Source organism: Oncorhynchus mykiss, chromosome 19, assembly GCF_013265735.2.
Source record: "Oncorhynchus mykiss isolate Arlee chromosome 19, USDA_OmykA_1.1, whole genome shotgun sequence".
Lineage (NCBI taxonomy): Eukaryota > Metazoa > Chordata > Actinopteri > Salmoniformes > Salmonidae > Oncorhynchus > Oncorhynchus mykiss.
In genome coordinates, this window is record NC_048583.1 from 40,103,182 (window position 1) to 40,126,106 (window position 22,925).

Below are 22,925 nucleotides of genomic sequence, written 5' to 3' on the forward strand. Positions count from 1 at the left end.
AGAGCACTTAACCAAGGGTAATGGGTTCAGACTCTGTGACCAAAAACTATTACAGAAAGTAGTCATTACATCTTACTTTTCACACTCCCACAGGACTCATCAATTGCAGCTTTATTTTTAGTAGCTCTTGAGAAGCTAATTTCTCTTGACTGTTTCTCTTCGGCTTGGTGTCAATACACACAAATGGTGGTAAATTAGCCACGATAATTCCTGTCAACCTGCTCAGTTTTAATTGGCAGTTCCGATTAGAACCCTTCATTGCACCCTACCTGTGCCTGAACAAGGACTGTAGCTCCAGCGTTAATGAGCTTACTAGAGTCAACACGATTTATCATAACACAGGAGTTGATTGGACAGATTATTGGAATGCAGGCCTCTTGCCAAATCAAACCTGACAAAGTATCTCAAAACGCTTTCTAAAAAACCTAAAAACAAAAAAGGTTTGAGGTACCTAAATACAATTTATGTTAATTAATTTAAATGGGTTAAATTGGACTGTTTCGGTCTAGAAGCTTGCATCAGATTACACGGATTCCTCTTAGAATCAGAACCCTGTATCCGACCAGTAGTATTCAAATCACACACGCAACACAGAAATAACTAATAACACACAGACAGTATCAGCTTGGAAAATCTAATTTCTGGGAGTTCAGATTTGACTACTATATGGTATCACAGATTGGACTTTGCAGTAAAACCAATGACGTATATAAACCCTGGATTGCTGATGCTATGTATTGGCCATTGAGAGGCTTTGAAACCACTGTTCAGCCATATTAGCACAGCACACATATTGGAACAGTCCTTTATAGGAATGAATGGAAAGCTACAGTATTTCAATCAAATGTTTCAAGGACAAAAGTACATGTACTGTATTTAATTATTTTTTGTTGTTGTAGTAGGGACATTAGTAACATTAGTAATCTCAAAATTATACTTTAAGGAAAATGTTTTTAAATACTGTATATTTTGTTTTTTTTATGTTTAGCTCACATAATATAATTTAAAAGTATGCATTTATAAGGTGTCTGTAATATAATAAATGTGGCATACATTTCTATTCCAAAATATATTTTTACAATGGTGGGGGAGTGTCAAGATGGAGACACATTGGCTTCAACACAGCACCCTCTAATCCTCATCTAGTGTATACATAAATCAGTGGGTAAATATTTGTCTGCTTAGCCATCTCATCTAGTGTATACATAAATCAGTGGATAAATCTTTGTCTGCTTAGCCATCTGAAAGTATAAAGAGGGAATACATTGAACGAGTGATTCTGACATTCTGTAGATTTCCCAGTAATAATACATTTCGTTCCCTGTAGAGAAGCACATTTTAAAGTTGACAAATAGACTAGAAAGCCCCAGACAGTACTTTATTTAGCTGACGCTACAGTTAAGGTGTGCAACTGTAAAAAAAAAAAGTTAAAATACATGAGCCATAGTGGGAATCATCAGTGCTACTTATTAATGTCATTGCTTTAACAAATGGTAGACAACAGTAACATTCCAGTAGAAATGAATTTTAAATTATAGTCCAGGTGTGACCAGATGCTTCCCAGTCATACCAGTCCTGTCCCCATATGGAGAGGTATCCAGTCAACACAAACAGAGATAGAGAGAGGCTAGATATTAGCATGCTCAAGACACAATCAGTGAGTTTCGCTTGAAGTTCTTCAGCGAGAGGAGAGAGAAAGAAGAGAGAGGAGGACAGAGAGAGCGAAGGAGAAAGGGATAGGGATTGAGAGAAAGCGAGCGACCAGTGTGCGGGGGTGAGAAGGAGAGATAGAAGAGAGGAGAGAGCAGTGTCAGCTGAGAGAGGGATGGGGGGGGTGCAGCTATACATTCAGGCGTCTGAGACTGAGACGTGATGTGTTCTCTCCCTGTGATGAAGGGAAGACTGGCCAGGCTCTTTTTTCCCCAGTCACTAGTCAAATCAAGACTAAAGGAAGAACCAGAAGAAACTCTCTCCTTCCCACTGCTCCTCCTCCCTGTGTCCCTTCATGAAAATCAAGTCCGTTTAAGTCATTTGAGAGAAACTTCCAAATGGCATGTGGTGTATACAAGAGCGTTACAGTATGAATGACTTATATGCACAAATCCCTCGACTGAATCCTAATTATCTCTGTACTATTACATAGCACTAGATTCCTATGTAGCAGACAGGCATTCATCAGTGGACTTAGAGCAAGAACCATACACATACATACTTTATATAAGACTCTGCTGTGAGTTTACTTGTGCCATTGAGAAATAATCTGTTCTCAATCCCCAGAAAATCACAGTCTGCGATATTCAATGCGTCTTCATAACCATGAACGTGGTGGTAAAATGGACAGAAGACATCCCCATTGGTACTAAACACCTCAGGTAGGTATCTCTGTTGGAATAGCTGTGCCACAGAGGGAGCCACGTTGCAGCAGGCTAGGCTAGCTGAGAAGAGGTGAGTTTTAAACAGAAGCCAGCCCAGCCCAGTGCTGCAGTGCAGTTGAGTTGAGGAGAGGCTGAGAGGCAGGCAGGCACCCACCACAGAAGAACTAAAGCCTCCCATGCTCTGTCTGCCTGATGTTCTGGCAGCCAGGGAAACTGATCTGCCTCTGTGGAGACACCATATTGGGAAGAGCTCAAGTGTTGCACGTGTATACAGCAGTCACAGTACCCTGGGTCATAACACTGCTCCTCAGGCTGCAGATTTACAAATGCATTTTCATAAATGTATTTCATATTTTTATTGAGATGAGCCTTTAGTGGTGACGGTGCGCTCAACAAACTCATCTTCAATAATAGAACTTGGTTCAGGCTTTGTGACACACTGTGTCACTGTGTGGAGGCTGTCTCGTGCCATGTGTAGGGATCGTGGAACTGTGTCTCACTGGATGGAGTGGACCTTCGTGTGCATTAAACTTTATGTGCCAGAAGCCATGCTGTCAGTCTGTCTCAGACGTCCCTACTTTATTTACCACATTGCAGTCAGTCTGCACATCTAGTTCATGCAGCAGGGTGAACTTAAAAAGCCTTATTTACACATCATGGCAGCATACGGTCGGTGCATAACATGTCCCTAAATGATGCATAGACACGAGAAGAAACTGTTATGCTATTAATGCTAAAATACTTCTGAAAAAAATCTCTCTCTCTCTACAGGAAATCAGACAGTGATAGGGGATATGCTGTACAGTGCTGCTTGAAAGTATGCGAACCCTATAGGGCTAGTCATTATTTTGTTATAAAATGTAACAATTTTGTAATAGACATTCCAAGTAAATGACAGAAACAAAAAAATATATATTTTCACTGTTTTTTTTAACAAAAGTGGTTAATTTTACAGAAACTCATTTGATGTGTGTAAAAATATGAGAACCCCTTCAGTCAATAGCTTGTGGAACCTCCATTAGCAGCGATAACATGGAGTAAACTTCTCCTATAGCCAGTAATCAGTCTCTGATTACAGAACTCAGCCAATTGTAGTGAGGTTTGAGGGGTGTCTGGCATGAACTGCCCACTTCAGATCCTGCCACAGCATCTCGATTGGATTTAGGTCAGGATTTTGACTTGGCCAATCCAAAACACAAATCTTCTTTCTCCTGAGCCATGCTTTGGGTCGTTGTCTTGTTGTAAGACCCATTTTCGGCCCAGCTTTAGCTCCTTGACTGATGGCCTGACGTTCAAGAATCTCCTGGTATACCTCAGAATTCATGGTTCCCTTAAGATGTGGAGTTGTCCAGGTCCAGAGGAAAAGCAGCCCCAGATCTTGACATTCCCACCACCATGCTTGACTGATGGGATAAGGTTATTTTGGTGGTAGGCAGTGTTGGATTTTCGCCAAACATAGCGGTGTGACCAAAAAGGTCCATTTTGGACTCATCGGTCTAGAGAATGGACTTCCAGAAACCTGTCCAGGTGGTCTCTGGCAAAGTTAAGACGGGCAGTTTGGTTATTTTTTGATAGCAGAGGCTTCTTTTGATTCAGTGTTCGTCTTATTGTTGAACCACGCACAGTTACCTGAGCAAGGGAGGTCTGCAAATCTCTAGATGTTATGTTTAGGTTGGCTTTTACCTGATTTACTATTGTTCTTGTGGCTCTTGGGGATATTTTGGAAGGGCTTCCACTTCTAGGCTGAGTTGCTGTCATGTTAAATGCTCTCCATTTGTAAATTATTTGCCTCACAGTGGCCTGATGGAGCTCAAATCTTATTGAGATAATTTTATAGCCTTCCCCAGACTGATGTGCTCTCACTACCCTTGTCCCGATGTCCTCTGAGAGCTCCTTTCCTCTCGGCATGGTGTGCTTTGCATTCACCTGAATGGGTAACACTAAACGTACCAGGTTTCTTATGTCTATTTATCAGAGTCCCGCCCAAACTCTTTCCAAATGATCTTTCCTTTGATTGGTTCATTTGGTACCCAATTATTTACCCACCTGATTCTACTTACCTACTTGATTTAACCAATGCAACTTGGGGTTCAATTATTTTTGCACCTGCACTAATTACTTTTTAATTTTGTTTTTCTACTACATGCATGATTTCCTCTACACCAACATATGGTATTGGTAAATATAAACCTGTTATGTCAGATCAAAAGGCTGGTTCTGATTAAATTAAGATGTCATGGTAAAAACTTTAAAAATCTGTCATTGCACAAAGGGTTCACATACTTTTAAGCAAGATTGTATATGTCAATCATCAAAAATATAAATCAATGCACAGTATGTAGCAACAACTTACTGGAACAGACCAAGGCTTGAAAGAGAAAAATCATGACGGTGCTCAATAATTGACACTCAATCATCAATATCAGTTTATCACTTGCATTGGCACTCATATCATCCAGAACGACCAGATAAGTTTAGCCTATAGCTACTGGACTTTCTTTCTGTGGGAAAAGCATTAACCTTATTGATTTCCCCATTCGCCAAGTATCAATGCAGTGTTTCAGAAACCATTGGTAAGTCATGGTTAATAGTGCTACCTCTATACATACCCTGAATGTCAACATTGGAAATTGTCAATAATTAAAAAATATTTATATATAGAGTAGATCAATAAAATCTTGGTTCTCTTTCAACACATTTGCATGCAGTCAACTGCATAATATACAGGCAAGAAGTAAATAGAGTCAGGGGCGCAACTTTCACTGGTGACACGACCCCCACATTCTGAAATGGCATTTTTTTTGTCCCCCCTCAGTTTTACCATCGCACTGTGATACTAAAAGCGCCATCGGTGTGCTTTAGGACCATGCGGATGCCTCAGAGCGGTCGGGTAGGCTGTTTGGCAGGTTCATTGGGCTGGATTTAGGCGCATGCGGACAACAAAGACCATGCGGACGGCAAAGCTTCTGAAAGGCACGGTGCTGCTGTCTGCAGCTGCTGTCTCTGTGTGTGTTGCAATTTTTCTCCAAGTCGTAAAAGCAAGCAGAGGAGAAACTGGCTACTTTTTATTTGACTGATGTAGCTGGCAAGGTACCTGTAACTGCTGTTTGACTTATATTACCAGTGCTGAGCTAGTAGTGTAACTGACCTGTAACGTTAGCTACAGTAATATTTAATCCCTTCTCGACTTAAGTTCTGTCTGAAGAGAATGAACCAGCTAGCTAGTAGCTACCACAGCCAGTTACGCTCTAGTCTCTAGCTATGTGTCAGGTTGCTGTATCTAACAGCTGTTATGTGTATGAATTGTTTTGTAGCCTTTTTGTCCCGTTTCAACAGAAGTAAATTAACTTTGCTAGTTTCCTTCTAACGTTGGCTAACGTTAGCTGGATAGCTCACTAACTTTAGCTATTACTTATGCCTCAATCACACTAAACCTAAATCAAATGAAATGAAACCAGCGGCCAAGCGACTGAAAACTGATATTCAGATTTTTTTTGACAGCGCGATGTGAGTTTTTATTAGACACAGTATAGCAATGTAACATTATTGATCTGTCAGTTTTCCAAGCTAATTCCCTACTTTTCACACTGACATGATATAAACAGCACTACAGGCTACACTGTCATGGTGCAGTCAGTACACAATACTATGCTCATCATGTTTTAGCAGGATCAGACAGCCAGGGAAGACCGGTCTACGGAGCTCAGGTGAATTTTGCAGTATATTATAACAATCAGTGAATGGATACAAAGTTCCATCTTGATTTGATGGGTAGACTACAGTCTGAGATCTGGGAATAATGGTCATTTAAATTATTGAACCATTGATTCTATTCATGGATAATATAATGTATAAATGTACACCAAGGTAATTCTTTGCCATGCCTCATCTTAGCAGGATCAGATGATGACAGGGGTCTCAGCTGGGTCAGGGAAGCAGGGAAGACCCGTCTGTGACGGCGCTCATGTGAACTTTTGCAGATACAACACTTTATTCTCTCTGTGCAGAAAACACTGGACAATCCAGAAGCTTCAAAGATTGAAACTATTTTAAGGCAGTCTGACAAACTTCAAGTCTGTTTCCAAACTGTATCAAAGTTTGATAGAGGCTTTTCCTGAAAACAAAAATGTGAGGGATACCTGGGAAACACTACTGATGATGATGAATGGATACAGATATGTTTGAATAACCTGTCATGTTCATATCATCTCAGACATAAACTGCAGTTTAAGACCATCCATAGAACATACTATATGCCAGTGAAACTGAATATCAAGCACTCAGAAATATAATTTCTTTGCTGGATGTGTAAAACACCCAAGGGAACATATTTGTTATGTTATGATCTTGTGAAGGCTGGCTGAATTCTGTCAGAGAATGTTATTTTATCTCAGCATGTCTACAGATTCACCCGTCTCCCTGTTTTTGTGTGCTTGGAAATGTTGATATTGGAGAATGTTATCAGAAGAAACTGTGAAACTCAGCATTTATAGCAGCTAAGAAATGCTATGCCATTAATTGGAAGGTTGGTTATCCTCCAACAATGTCACAATGGATGGCAGAAATGTCAAGTTATGCATCACTATATTTGATTTCTGTATGACAAAAGGTGTCTGTATTGAAAACATGAGATTTTTTTTAGTCCAGCAGTAGCAAATAGATTATGGCACACGAGACACGTGTCTGATTTGCGCCTGTCTCAGTGGACTAATCCATTGAGGAGGCCGCAGGGATTACACGGTCCAACAATATGGGGATTGTGGCTCAGATGCATAAGGCACGTCTTTCTCCAGAAGGCATTCTCTCCCGCCCTTTCGTGGGTATTCAATGTTTCATAACTTTGTGTGCATTGTTTGCTGTGTCTCTCAATTCCCCATTATACATTTGAAGTCAGAAGTTTACATACACTTAGGTTGGAGTCATTAAAACTAGTTTTTCAACCACTCCACAAATTTCTTGTTAACAAACTATAGTTTTGGCTAGTCAGTTAGGACATCTACTTTGTGCATGACACAAGTAATTGTTCCAACAATTGTTTACAGACAGATTATTTCACTTATAATTCACTGTATCACAATTCCAGTGGGTCAGAAGTTTACATACACTAAGTTGACTGTGCCTTTAAACAGCTTGGAAAATTCCAGAAAATGATGTCATGGCTTTAGAAGCTTCAGATAGGCTAATTGACAGCCTTTGAATCAATTGGAGGTGTACCTGTGGATGTATTTCAAGGCCTACCTTCAAACTCAGTGCCTCTTTGCTTGACATCATGGGAAAATCTAAAGAAATCAGCCAAGATCTCAGGAAAAAAAATGGTAGACCACAAGTCTGGTTCATCCTTGGGAGCAATTTCCAAACGCCTGATGGTACCACGTTCATCTGTACAAACTATAGTACGCAAGTATAAACACCATGGGACCATGCAGCCGTCATACCGCTCAGGAAGGAGACGCGTTCTGTCTCCTAGAGATGAATGTACTTTGGTGAGAAAGTGCAAATCAATCCCAGAACAACAGCAAAGGACCTTGTGAAGATGCTGGAGGAAACAGGTACAAAAGTATCTATATCCACAGTAAAACAAGTCCTATATCGACATAACCTGAAAGGCCGCTCAGCAAGGAAGAAGTCACTGCTCCAAAACCGCCATAAGCCAGACGACGGTTTGCAACTACACATGGGGACAAAGATCGTACTTTCTGTGTCCTCTGGTCTGATGAAACAAAAATAGAACTGTTTGGCAATAATGACCATCGTTATGTTTGGAGGAAAAAGGGGGAGGCTTGCAAGCCGAAGACCACCATCCCAACTGTAAAGCACGAGGGTGGCAGCATCATGTTGTGGGGGCGCTTTGCTGCAGGAGGGACTGGTGCACTTCACAAAATAAATGGCATCACGAGGAGAGAAAATTATGTGGATATATTGAAGCAACATCTCAGGACATCAGTCAGGAAGTTAAAGCTTGGTCGCAAATGGGTCTTCCAAATGGACAATGACCCCAAGCATACTTCCAAAGTTGTGGCAAAATGGCTCAAGGACAACAAAGTCAAGGTGTTGGAGTGGCCATCACAAAGCTCTGACCTCAATCCCATAGAAAATGTGTGGGCAGAACTGAAAAAGCATGTGCAACCAAGGAGGCATACAAACCTGACTCAGTTACACCAGCTCTGTCAGGAGGAATGGACCAAAATTCAGGCAACTTATTGTGGGAAGCTTGTGAAAGGCTAACCGAAATGTTTGCCCCAAGTTAAAAAATTCTAAGGCAATGCTACCAAATACTAATTGAGTGTATGTAAACTTCTGAACCACCTGGCCTGCGCGCAAATGTAGGCCTATAAATGCGCCCACTTGGGGATGTCTGATAGTATTTCTGATTGTCTTAATTCACCACCACTAATAAGCTGTGGAGATTCTCAACGTCATTTTTCTTCACCTCAAACAGCAAGTAAACAAAGTCTGTTTTTAGAATCAATTGATAATGACAATAGTTCCACTAAGTATTTGAACAATATTTCTAGCTCTCTCCCTTTCGATAACCACTCAGCATGAAAAGTAAAAATTTTATTCTCTGGTCTAGTGGAAACATCAAAAAATTACTTCTTATCCCTTGCACAAATAGCCTACAGCTGTGTCTGTCCCGAGCTCACTGGTACTGGAATATCTGAGGGCCCAGAATATTTTACACAATGTTTCAAGTTTGCTAGTACGAGTTTCGGGTGACCCAGTTGATAGACAGGCCATGCGTACCAATGTGATTTATAGGATATTTATTTTGATCAGGATATTTTCTACCTGCAGGCTTCAATGTTTTTATGTGTTGGCTTTAAATAGGCTATTTTTACATAGTTGGCAATGGCAATAAAAGTTACTTTTAGATTTGTATCATTTTCATTTATATTTAGATAGACTGTAGATTAACCACAGACAAAGATTTTGAGATACAAAGACTATAATAAATTAAATGCAACTGTTCCACGAAAATGTGCATATAAAAATCATAACAGTCACGCAGATTGGTAGAAATGGTATCATAACCTTGCACTTCAAATGGAAAAGGTTGCTGACCGCTGGTGTAGCCTATTACCAGCAACTTCAGGAGCATAAAGGCAGAAGCTGCAAAGGCCAGCAGCAGCGAGAAGAGGGTCTGGAAAATTATTTTTTCTTCTGGTTAGGCTATCTTGATCTCTGGCTCCCTGTTGAGTTATTTGTGTGTCGTAATTATTTCATCAAACAGCGTGCTCAAAGTATCAGACAATTTCAGTACTTATAGCCTAGTTGATTTTATTAGAACACATAGGGTGAGTCTATATGCCTAAAAATACATGTTTAAAAATGTCAGCCAATTGATTGGTCGAAATAAAAGACTACTCTTGATCGACCTATATTTGTTTGTTGTCGGGAACAGCCCTAGTAGAAATGCAGGAAATGAGCTTTAGATGCCCCCAAAATTCTGAGGGACTCCCAGACCCACTGCTAGGTTATGTCCCCCCCACTTCTAAAACCAAAGTTGCGCCCCTGAATAGACTTTTAGTTTCTTTGGCAAGCCAGAATCCAGCTGGACATGCATAGAGAAATATTTACAATCAAGAAAGGTCTCATGATGGACATGAGTTAAAAGTTTGTGTGCAAATGTTAAGGTACGTCGAACAGTGGTGTTTTGTCCTTTTCACATGTGCCCGTCATCGTCCACTAAGTCAGGAGAAACGGGTCTGGAGACAGTGAAGATGTCCTGACGTTTGGTTTTGGTTTTGGGGGTGGCGGCCAGAGGTAGAGACGGCCTCCTCTTCTCTGTAGAGGTCAGCAGTTTGAAGATCTGAGCCACCTGTTTCTCCAGGGCCCCCAGCCGGCCCCCCAGAGTCTGGAGGTCCCCCCGGAGCTCCAGCCGGGTCTCCTGCAGCGCAGCCTGCAGGGCCTGCTCTGGGATGGGGCCGAACGGGTGTGGCAGGGGGGCCTCCCCGGCCCTGTCTATACGCAGCTCACTCTTAGTGATGCCGCTGTCGCAGGAGTCTGTCTTATGGAGGCGGTTGTCCTCTCCCTCTCCTCCTCTGAGCCCCGCCTCCTGACCCCTGCCCTTCTGAGATAGCATCTCCACAGAAACGGCTTTAGCTACATTGTTCAGTCCCTCCTTCCTGACCACGGGAGGTGGGGCAGCCACGTTTTTGAGGCGCCCCCAGCCCCTGGCAGCAGGAGGCTTTACCAGAGCAGGGCTGCTGCTCACCTTGAGCCGGACTGGAGGCGGCTCCCCCATGGCAGGACTAGACTGCATGGGTGTGACCTGGGACACGGTGAGCACACTGCTACTGCAGCCCGTAGGGGGAGCCCCGTTCTGGAGCCCTTGCAGGGAGGAGTGTGGTCCGGGCCGCTGGATGTTGAGGGGCAGGGAGTGCTGCAGGCTGGAGTGGGACAGCTGCAGGCTGTGGGGGATGGGGTGAAGGTGGTGCTCCACTTGGAGCTGGTTCTTCTCCAGGTCCAGCTGGGAGGACGCCCCCTGATTCCTCTGCAGCTCCTTCTGCTGCTTGAACTTCTGGAAGAGCTTCCTGACCGGATGGTCCTGGGGGATGGTCAGCTGAACCTCGTTCTTCTGACGCTGGCGCTCCTCCTCCTCCTTCTTCACGTCACTGATCTTACGAAAAATGACCTGCAAAGTACAAAAAATAGAAGAGTAATCTCATTTTTATACATTATTTATGAATGAAAAGTAATACATTATTCTGTATACAGTGCATTCGGAAAGTATTCAGACCCCTTGACTTTTTCCACATTTTGTTACAGCCTTATTCTAAAATTGATTAAATAAATTGTTTTCCTCATCAATCTACACACAATACCCCATAATGACAAAGCGAAAACAGGTTATTTGAAATTTGATTGAAGTCCACCTGTGGTAAATTCAATTTATTGGACATGATTTGGAAAACCACACACCTGTCGAGACAGAATTGTGTCAAGGCACAGATCTGGGGAAGGGTACGAAAACAATTCTGGTCTCCATCATTCTTAAATGGAAGTTTGGAACCACCAAGACTATTCCTAGAGCTGGCCGCCCGGCCAAACTAGTTAGGATCGAGGGAAAGATGAACGGAGAAAAGTACAGAGAGATTCTTGATGAAAACCTGCTCCAGAGCACTCAGGACGTCAGACTGGGCCGAAGGTTCACCTTCCAACAGCCAAGACAACGCAGGAGTGGCTTCGGGACAAGTCTCTGAATGTCCTTGAATGGCCCAGCCAGAGCCTCGACTTGAACCTGATCGAACATCTCTTGAGAGACCTGAAAATAGCTGTGCAGCGATGCTCCCCATCCAACCTGACAGAGCTTGAGAGGATCTGCAGAGAAGAATGGAAACACAACCGGCCGTGATTGGGAGTCCTATAGGGCAGTGCACAATTGGCCCAGCGTCGTCCGGGTTAGGGTTTGGCCGGTGTAGGCCATCATTGTAAATAAGAATTTGTTCTTAACTGACTTGCCTAGTTAAATAAAGGTTAAATAAAATAAAAAAATACCCAAGTAAATTTGATATTTCAGTTGTTTTTTTATACATTTGTGAAAATGTCTAAACCTGTTTTTGCTTTGTTATTATTGGATAATGTGTGTAGATTGATGAGGGGAAACATCTATTTAATCAATTTTAGAACATGGCTGTAACATAAGAAAATATGGAAAAAGTCAGAGTCTGAATACTTTATGAATGCACTGTATATATGTATATATGACTCTGAAAACAACAAAGGAACCAGAGAGATTTATATGCAAACTGATAAAGAGCACCTGTCTGCCTGCCTATCTGGCTATCCATTCATCACGTGTCCCATTGACAGCGCAGTGCAGTCAAGTCTGGCTTTAGAAGGGATCTCTATGAAAATATCCATCTGCACTCCTGACTGTTCCTCAGTCTATTATTCAACCTGCTTTGCCAATCTGCTCTCCTCTCCTGGCGCTTAGATACTAATTAAATTGGGAATGACAGGGACCTCAGCCAGCCAGTAGACTGAAGTATTATTCTTGGTTAAAATAATAATGGTCCCTCTGCAGCTGACAGTCCAGGCATGTGGCTCTTCAGCATGGCCAGAATGTATTATTCTATTATTCCCTCACATTCTTTCTCTCAGCCTTGTCAGGACATGTCCCCTCCTCGCTGTACCCGGCACCTCTGTTGGAAGTGGCTGCGTAATGTCACTTAATGTCATTGTATCAAGCCCCCTGCTGGGTCAGTGGGCTAGTGTAGGGACAAGGAAGGGGAAAGAAAGGACCTGTCAATCACATCACCTGCAGATAGTATGTACTGTAGGCTTAGTTGGGAGGCAGTGACTATTCATTACAAGACAACTAAAGCTTTTGCTGAAATGTAGTCTACATTTATGTGATGAGTCACTGTCTTGATTCATCCAGTGCAGGGACAGCAAAATTGTGTCGATTTTTCTACACAAGTCAATAGTGTTTCCCACTTATTTTAATTACAGCATAACAGGTTAGCTTTTCTCTCTGTCAAACATAGATTGTCTAGAGACCATTACTTGGGCAGCTTGAGTAGGTGGGTAGATTTGAATAAAGTTAAGGGGGGAAAAAGGTCTCAACTTTGATTGACAGGTTAAGTGCTATACCGATTTGCATGGACCTCTTGAGTGAGAGGCAATTAGGCTTGGAAAAGAAACAAGGTTGTCATGGTAGTATGGTTGGCATCCTTGGGAAGCTAAAACTCAAGACACATACTTTGACCACACGGCTCTCAGACAAGTGGCTTGACTTATTTTAATTATTCAAACTAATTTCACTGACCCAATTATTCTCTCCATCTGTCTGTTATGGAACTTTTGACTTTATTTTACATCCATACGGTAGAGCAGGACAAATTACAAACCATTGCTATCAACAGGGATGAATGGCCTTTACGGTTTACCGAGGAGTACTCTTCACAATATCTGACCACATTACAGTCGTTCTGCCAGAGTTATTCTCAGATACGGCAAGCTTTCCACCTATGTGGGAACTGAAGTCATATCATTCAAACATAAAATCGGGGATATCAATTAAGGGAACGATAAGTTATTGATATCAGGAATACACCAGCATTATTTGTCGAAACATGTATGGGAGACAAAATGGATGTGCATTTAGGCATCGTCCCCTCCAAGTTCATCCTGCCTTCGTCTGAGAGAGGGGCTTTGAGCTCCTAGAGAGACAGGACAGTATGCAGATGTCTTAATGTGTATGGTAATGGAGAGGAGAATTAGCAGTGTTGCCGGAAGGGGAGCAGCTATGAGCTCACCCCACAAGACGGTACAGAACATATAATAGCCATCAAACATAAAACAACAAGAAACACGGACACAGACAGAAACAGACAGATTAATTATTCAGATGAAAAGAGGGCCTGGAGTACTTTAAAAACATTTTTTGAGAGGGGCAGTAAGGGTAAGTTGATAATAGAAGCCTGAAAACAGACCGACTACACCTGTTCTACCCTACAGAGACTTATTGCAGCAAAATAAAACTAACTTCCACAAACATATTTGATTTATTTTGCCTTTATTTAACTAGGTAAGTAATTGAGAAAACATTCTATTTTACAATAACAACCTGACCAAGATGGAGAAAATACAAACACACCCACATGACCTGATTCTCTCAACTGTAATAAGTTTGTTGTTAATAAAAATCCAACCTTTCTAACCCCATTAGAAGTTTTATTTTTTCAACTAGAAGAACGGCTGCCACTGAAATCTCTAAAATATGTCAAGAAAGAAAGAATAACTTAGAAATACACAGCCCCTTGCGGGCTATTCTAGAATATTCTATACAGTATATGTATATCAACAAGCATTTTTCTTGCAGACAGTTCGGCAGACGGAGGGAAGAATTATTCCAAGCAGCATTGCGTAGGCTCTATTTTGGAGCAGACTTCAAAGCTCGTTGAAAAAACAGAAATACAATGAACCTCAAATCAATAAAATCCTACCCTGGTTCAAAGTAGAAATAAAAATAGTACAACAATCCTATGTTTACACAGTGGATGAAGTAATATTTGGGCCAGAGGGGGAGAAAGGGTTCAAGGTCCGTATGAACCGCTCACTACGCTCACACTAAGGGTGTGTTTGGTCTGCCTTTGAACTCTTTTCTTCTCTGAGGCTCCGTTGTAACAATCGACCTCTGGCTCAAGAGAAAGAAGTGACGGAGAGAGTGCTAGAAACAGAGTGGGGAGAAAAAGAGGGAGAGGGAGAGGGGAGGGGACAGAGACAGAAAGAAATCGAGAAACAACGATTGTTGTCTTATCTCCAAAACTCAATATCAAATAGGGCCCATGAGGAATTGGTTGCCTTGTACTGAGGGCCATGATTAACCCTGCCTCTATCTCCCTAATTCCAACAAACCACGTCCTTTCTACTTTCTCACACTTGATGTCTCTTTTCTCCTATCCTCGCTTTCTCTCTCCCTCTCTCTCTCTGTATCTCTCCCCCTCTCCTGACATCCCTATCAACATGATATCTTCCATGTATTAATGATAGTGCACTGGGAATTGTCCAGTCAGGCTCATTCATTGTTGCGGTTGTGGTCTTGGTAAGCCTGATTAACCTGATAGGCTACAGTGTGCAGCACTGTGCCAAAGACAAACAAGCCTGTTTGAAAGGTAGTGTACCACTGACTTCATAGGTCACACGTTGCCACCACAACACTATAAAAACCTGCCTCCATGCAGTATTGTAGGAAAACACTGTAGGTTGTGCTGCCAATTACTGAGATGGCTGAGATGCGTGCTGCTGAGCTATGTCACATTGTCACAAGTCACTCCTCTCCCCCGACTCATTATGACAGAGATGATAATCAAAAGCCTAGTTAATTTCTCCACTTTCAGGTGCTGAGCTAAAAATGTATCTAATCAGCAGTGCTCCAGTGGCAGAGCCAAGCCTAGTCAGCACACTGACTGAAAAAGGTCCAAGCACTTAAATATACAGCTGCCAGCATGCAGACCTTCTACTAATATAAATTATGCAAAGCACTCAGAGTAATAAAACATGATATAACTGCATTGAAACACTTCTCCAAGTACCCCCCCCCCCCCATCCCCCCAAGTACCCCCCCCCTTATTTAAAAAACGTCCCAAGCCTGCAGGAGAATGCAGGGCCAAGGAGTGGGAGGTACTGTAATTGTGTAATTCCTGGGAGGAGATATTGGTCAGGGAAGCTAATCCTGGTAGCTGGATGGTCTGGGAGTGTGTAGGTGGTCTCATCTCTCCTCTTGATTAGATTTAGCGTTATATTACAGAGTTATATTTATCCCAGTAAGCTAGAGAGTGGAGGTTCCTGGAGCATGGGGTATGTGATAGATACTCTGTTGGCCCTCTAACAATACTCGCACAATCCCAGAATCAGAATGAATACAGGATCCAAACTGTACCCCTGACTCCCGCACCGCATGCCAACCCTTCGGTTCAAACTCGTAATCAAAATGTATTGCTGACTTGGATGTGAGGCCGAAATCCCACATTCAGATATTGAAGAGGGATAGATGATGCAGAGCTGTGGAGGCACAGTCAGAACTCCTGACCAAACTCATTCTGTCACATTTTCCTCCAATATGAGGAGAGATGCTTGTCCATTTCTCCATACCGCTTTCTCTCTGTCTCTGGGCAGCCCCATCACACAGGCCCTGGGAGTGGGGGCAGGAGAGAAAGGGACTTGTACTCCCCCTCTGGGAAGCGTCTCTGTAGGCGAATGGATGACACATCACTGCTCCCTAGGTGATCCAGCCTGTCATCCTCCTCCCACTCCGGTCCCAAATATACATGCCAGGGGAGGGGGAAGGACCACACACAAGCACACATGTATACGAGGAAGCACACACACACATTGGAAAGCACATGTACGTACATGCACGGAGACACACGCACATGTGCACACACACATACAGTACCTACACACACACACAGGCCTTAAGGAGAGTCATAACGGAGGCTAGGAGATATTGCAATGGGAGCTCATTCTAGACTTGTGTGGTGAAGAAGCATCTTAAAAAGCACAGAGTGGATTAGAGAGCAGTACATGGAGTGTCCATGGCCGCTTGAACATTTCAAAGTGTCTATGTTTTTCTGTTCTGATGTAGAGACTGCAGAGATAATCTACCCTGTCTCTCTTAGTGTGGCTGTCTAGCTCTGGCTTCTTCTTCTCCACATAAAAAAGTGGGTCAATTTTCTTCTTAAGTTCAGCAATTCATTATTTATCAGACAGAACAGAGAAAATGAAACTCTCTGCATGGGTGACTTCCTCATCTCCCCTCCTCCTGCTGCTCAGCTCTCTCCATCTCACCTGATCACTGCACTGCCTTCCATACACACATAGACCTGCTGTTCTCTTGCTGAAATCAGGAAAACACTTACAATAAATCACCATTCTGGACTTCAACCTGGACTTCGCTTTTCTGTATTAAACTCCCTACCCCACCATATCCTCTCTCTCACACACACACACACACACACACACACGCACAAGCACGCGCACGCGCACAAACACGCAGACACTTCTCCATAGTCACAGTGATACAAAAAAAATACCATGATTTTGGGGATTTTCACAAAATGTCCTCCATAGAATAGTTATTTGGCGGAAGGATTTTTGACATACAGTATATTTAACATTTATATCTAAAAGCATAATTGAGAAATCATTTGGCATATTTATGACCTTTTGGCATGACCAAGGCCTCCTTTAAGACTCCATAGTGTTTCATCTGTGTAGGTGCTATAGAGCTTTGGTAGAACTTTGGTGTCATATGAAGCTTTAACGCTGGCTCTGTAATATGTGTAGTATTTAGTCTTTTTTTATATTCATTTATGAATATTGACAAATATAAACATGAATATTGAAAATATACCATTTATGATTTGGCACATTTTTCGGTCAAACTTTATTTGGATAGTGTGTAGAGCATCTACAGGTGTACTATCTGTAACATTTCAACAAGCGATCTCCTAACCCTAACCTTAACCCTTATCCTAACCCCTAACCTTAACCCTTATCCTAACCCCTAACCTTAACCCTTATCCTAACCCCTAACCTTAACCCTTATCCTAACCCCTAACCTTAACCCTTATCCTAACCCCTAACCTTAACCCTTATCCTAACCCCTAAACTTAACCCTTACCCTAACACTTATTCTAAAATTTACCCTAGCCCTTACCGTAAACCTAGCAAGTAGCTGCTTATCAACAGATAGTCAGTTGCTTATCAACAGATAATTGTTGATAGCATGACCATCTGTAGTGCATCTGCAGATGGACTATCCAAATAAAATATGACCAATTTTTCAATATATTGTTGAACAAAATATATTATATTTCGGCTATTCCCTAACTGGGGTAATGCCGTTGGAGGTACGCCAAATAAAAATGTGATTCACATTTTCAAACAGTCCATTTCGATTTTCCAACGGGGCTATACATTTGGGTGATGTCTCACAACCCTTTCTTCATGTTAGAGTTAGGGCTAGGGTTAAGGGTTAAGTAGCCTCGTTGCACTGCCAAAAATAAACCATCTAGTGTTCAGCGAAAAACCACACAATGTCAAATACAGGTAGCCTAGTCAAATAATGAACATCCAATCACATTAACCGTTACTCTCCCGTGGGAATTCCACAAATGTATGTAGCAAAACGTAGCTTCTGCTCATTCCGTTTGCTCGAAAATTGATAAATTGTTAAAAAGGTAAGGTCCGCGTCCATAGAGACACATACCAGCTCTACTGGTGGTAGTGCTACTATCAGCATTACTACACCTGCACCTGTTGACGACACAAGTTGTTCTGCTTCCAATGCTAGCATCAGTAATTCTACATTTGTTGCTAGCACAGCTAGCATGGACACTGAAATAAGCAAACAGGAAACCGCTCACCCAGAGTCGGCACTCCACGTGGCCGGAGACTTTAATGCAGGGAAACTTAAATCAAACTTAAACCTAATTTCTATCAACATGTTAAATGTGCAACTAGAGGAGACAAAAATCTAGATCACCTGTACACCATTCACAGAGACGCGTACAAAGCTCTCCCTTGCCCTCAATTTGGTAAATCCGACCACAATTATATCCTCCTGATTCCTGCTCCCAAGCAAAAACTAAAGTAGGAAGCAACAGTGACTCAGTCTATAAAAAAGTGGCCAGGTGAAGCAGATGCTAAACTACAGGACTGTTTTGCTAGCACAGACTGGAACATGTTCCGGGATTCTTCCGATGTCATTGAGGAGTACACCACATCAGTCACTGGCTTTATCAATAAGTGCATTGAGGACGTCGTCCTCACAGTGACTGTACGTACATACCCAAACCAGAAGCCATGGATTTACAGGCAACGTTCGCACTGAGCTAAAGGGTAGAGCTGCCGCTTTCAAGGTGCGGGACTCTAACCCGGAAGCTTATAAGAAATCCTGCTATGCCCTGCGACAAACCGTCAAACACGCAAAGCGTCAATACAGGGCTAAGATTGAATCATACTACACCGGCTCCGACGCTCGTCTTATGTGACAGGGCTTGCAAACTATTACAGACTACAAAGGGAAGCAAAGCCGCGAGCTGCCCAGTGACATGAGCCTACCAGACGAGCTAAATCACTTCTATGCTCGCTTCAAGGCAAGCAACACTGAGGCATGCATGAGAGCAACAGCTGTTCCGGACGACTGTGTGATCACGCTCTCCATAGCCAATGTGAATAGGACCTTTAAACAGGCCAACATTCACAAGGCTGCGGGGCCATACGGATTACCAGGATGTTCTGACCAACTGGCAGGTGTCTTCACTGACATTTTCAACATGTCCCTGATTGAGTCTGTAATACCAACATGTTTCAAGCAAACCACCATAGTCCCTGTGCCCAAGAACACGAAGGTAACCTGCCTAAATGACTACAGACCTGTAGCACTCACGTCAGTAGCCATTAAGTGCTTTGAAAGGCTGGTAATGGCTCACATCAACACCATTATCCCAGAAACTCTAGACCCACTCCAATTTGCATAACGCCCAAACAGATCCACAGATAATGCAAACTCTATTGCACTCCACACTGCCCTTTCCCATCTGGACTAAAGGAACACCTACGTGAGAATGCTATTCATTGACTACAGCTCAGCGTTCAACATCATAGTACCCTCAAAGCTCATCACTAAGTTAAGGATTATGGGACTAAACACCTCCCTCTGCTACTGGATCCTAGATTTCCTGACAGGCTGCCCCCAGGTGGTGAGGGTAGGTAGCAACACATCTGCCACACTGATCCTCAACACTGGAGCCCCTCAGGGGTGCGTGCTCAGTCCCTTCCTGTACTCCCTGTTCACCCACAACTGCAGGGCCAGGCACGACTACAACACCATCATTAAGTTTGCAGACACAACAGTGGTAGGCCTGATCACCGACAACGACGAGACAGCCTATCGGGAGGAGGTCAGAGACCTGGCCGGGTGGTGCCAGCATAACAACTTATCCCTCAACGTAACCAAGACTAAGGAGATGATTGTGGACTACAGGAAAAGGAGGGCTGAGCACACCCCCATTCTCATCGAAGGTGCTGTATTGGAGCAGGTTGAGAGCTTCAAATTCCTTGTTGTCCACATCCCCAACAAACTAGAATTGTCCAAACACACCAAGACAGTTGTGAAGAGGGCACGACAAAGTCTATTCCCCCTCAGGAAACTAAAAAGATTTGGCATAGGTCCTCAGATCCTCAAAAGGTTCTACAGCTGAAACATCGAGAGCATCCTGACTGGTTGCATCACTGCCTGGTACGTAAATTGCTCGGCATCCGACCGCATGGCACGACAGAAGGTAGTGCGTACGGCCCAGTACATCACTGGGGCAAAGCTGCCTGCCATCCTGGACCTCTACACCAGACGGTGTCAGAGGAAGGCCCTAAAAATTGTCAAAGACCCCAGCCACCTCAGTCATAGACTGTTCTCTCTACTACCGCATGGCAAGCGGTACCGGAGTGCCAAGTCTAGGACAAAAAGGCTTCTCAACAGTTTTTACCCCCAAGCCATAAGACTCCTGTATAGGTAATCAAATGGCTACCCGGACTATTTGCATTGTGCCCTCCCCCAACCCCTCTTTTACGCTGCTGCTACTCTCTGTTTATTATATATACATAGTCACTTTAACTATACGTTCATGTACATGCTACCTCAATTGACCCGACCAACCAGTGCCCCCGCACATTGGCTAACTGGGCTATCTGCACTGTGTCCCACCACCCACCAACCCCTCTTTTACGCTACTGCTGCTCTCTGTTTATCATATATGCATAGTCACTTTAACCATATCTACATGTACATACTACCTCAATCAGCCCAACTAACCAGTGCCTGTATATAGCCTCACTACTGTTATAGCCTCGCTACTGTATATAGCCTCGCTACTGTTTTAGCCGTTCTACTTTTATAAGCCATGAAATATGCGTTCTTCCAACTTCAACTCACGCTACAACCAGCACTGCAACTGTAATGAATGAGTAGAAAATTGTATCAATAGGCTTGCATTGTTATTATTAGCAGCAGTGCAGTGCGACTCGAGTTTCGCAATCAGCTGGAAGATGGTGTGTCCCTTTTTGGTCAGTGTCAGCGGAGGAAAGGGAGAGCAGAGGGATGTTGAGAGACGAAACCTCAGTCTACTGCTCTCTCCTTCCGCTGAGACTGACCATCAGATGCAGGGATCATCAGCCCAGTAAAATTAAAATAAAAAGCGAATTATTTAAATGTCTGCTTTTACCGGTGTGATCATATAGCCTACCTAAAAATGGTCCGAACACCAATGCATTAGCAGGGCAATTCAAGAAAAGCCTATATGCGGTGATAATGTATTGGGCCTATAGCCTACTGCACAAACCTCACAGTACTGTTTTTAATAGGTTAATGTTGCCTAGGCTTACATTTTTAAGTCTTGTTTTTTTTTTAAATCACAGCGGTAGATTTCGGCTTGCATTTTGACTCAGAAAGGGATCTTGATTTAAAAAAAGGTTGGTGACCACTGCTCTATTTGAACATCACGAATCAAAACTGTGCAGTTTTATCAGTGAGGCTGTATCACTGTGTTGAAAATGAACAAATAAACCAATAAACATATTTTCAGACAATATGTTTTAATATTCATGTTTATATTTTTCAATATTCATCATTTAAAATGTTTTTATTGAAATCAAAATACTACTCATATGACACCTATTTTTCCTTTACAGCATCTACAGATAAAACATTAAGGAGTCTTAAAGGAGGCCTGGGCAAGGGCAAAATGTAATAACTATGATAGTAATAACTATGCTTTGATTCATTATTTCTCAATTATGCTTTTAGATACAAATGTTAAATATGTCAACAATCCTTCCTCCAGAAGACTATTCTATGGATCGATTACATTTTGTGAAAATCCCCAAAATCCTGGTATTTTTTTGGTCTTGGTTTTTTGTGGAAACTCTCATTACTAATACATCAGTCGGCTGGTAAAAGTATCCTTGTCTGCAGGGTCAGGCGTCTCTTACCATTGTCCTCCAAGCACACAAGCTGTCCCAGCTAACAAAAATAAACCATAGAAAAGAGCCCCTAACGACACAGATATTCTGTAAATATTTGGTGCACTCTGTGGATGTCTGCTTCTTAGGCTTTCAACCTAAATGTAAAAAGAGGAATACTCCAGAGATCTAGAATTCTCTGAAAAGTATTGGTAGCCTAGTATTCGACAGCACTGGGAAAATATTCAAAACTGATCATTTTAATACCAGAACCGTAAAGCGCTGCAGAAGTACAGCATAGATTTCGCTTAACAATGTGCAGTGGCCCCTTTAGGCAAAAGAAAAAGGGCAGATTTGCATGTGTTTTTTTTAAAGCAATATAGCTCTCTTTAGTCAGGTAAAGAGGAGTCTAAAAGCCCCGAAGTGTTTTCTTAAATGAGAAAATGGTTAGGTAAGTTAATGCTCATTTTACCAAGATGGAAACAATCGCTCAAGACTAAGAGAGAGAAAGGTGCTTTGTGTTGAAAATTCACAGGGCCCCATTTTTAACATGAGCAGTCAATCATTTGTCAAGTGTTGTATGAAACGATGAATGTTTTCATGAATGTTTTCAATGTTTTTAAAATCAAAAGGATCAACAGTTTGAGTATTTGTTTCTGGGTGTGTCACTTGAGTAGGTTGTGTCACTGACGTGATCTTCCTGTTCGGGTTGGCGCCCCCTTGGGTTCGTGCTGTGGGGGAGATCTTCATGGGCTATACTCAGCCTTGTCTCAGGGTAGTAAGTTGGTGGTTTGCAGATATCCCTATAGTGGTGTGGGGGCTGTGCTTTGGCAAAATGGGTGGGGTCATATCCTGCCTGGTTGGCCCTGTCCGGGGGTATCGTCGGACTGGGCCACAGTGTCTCCCGACCCCTCCTGTCTCAGCCTCCAGTATCTATGTTGCAATAGCTTGTGTCGGGGGGGCTAGGGTCAGTCTGTTATATCTGGTGTAATTCTCCTGTCTTATCTTGTGTCCTGTGTGAATGTAAGTATGCTCCCTCTAATTCTCTCTCCCTCCCATGGGACCATGCCTCAGGACTACCTG

At 42.7% G+C, this 22,925-nt stretch overlaps 1 protein-coding gene across 1 annotated transcript in view; it reads right to left on the reverse strand.

Moving 5' to 3' along the window:
* Positions 1–8,534: 8,534 nt before the first annotated feature.
* kcnh5b (potassium voltage-gated channel, subfamily H (eag-related), member 5b) overlaps positions 8,535–22,925 on the reverse strand; it is an 82,553-nt gene continuing 68,162 nt past the window's right edge. Inside the window, exon 11 of the mRNA XM_021574250.2 lies at positions 8,535–11,010. Within this exon, the coding sequence (XP_021429925.1) occupies positions 10,039–11,010 (972 nt within the window). The 3' untranslated portion in view covers positions 8,535–10,038. The remainder of the gene's footprint in view (positions 11,011–22,925) is intronic.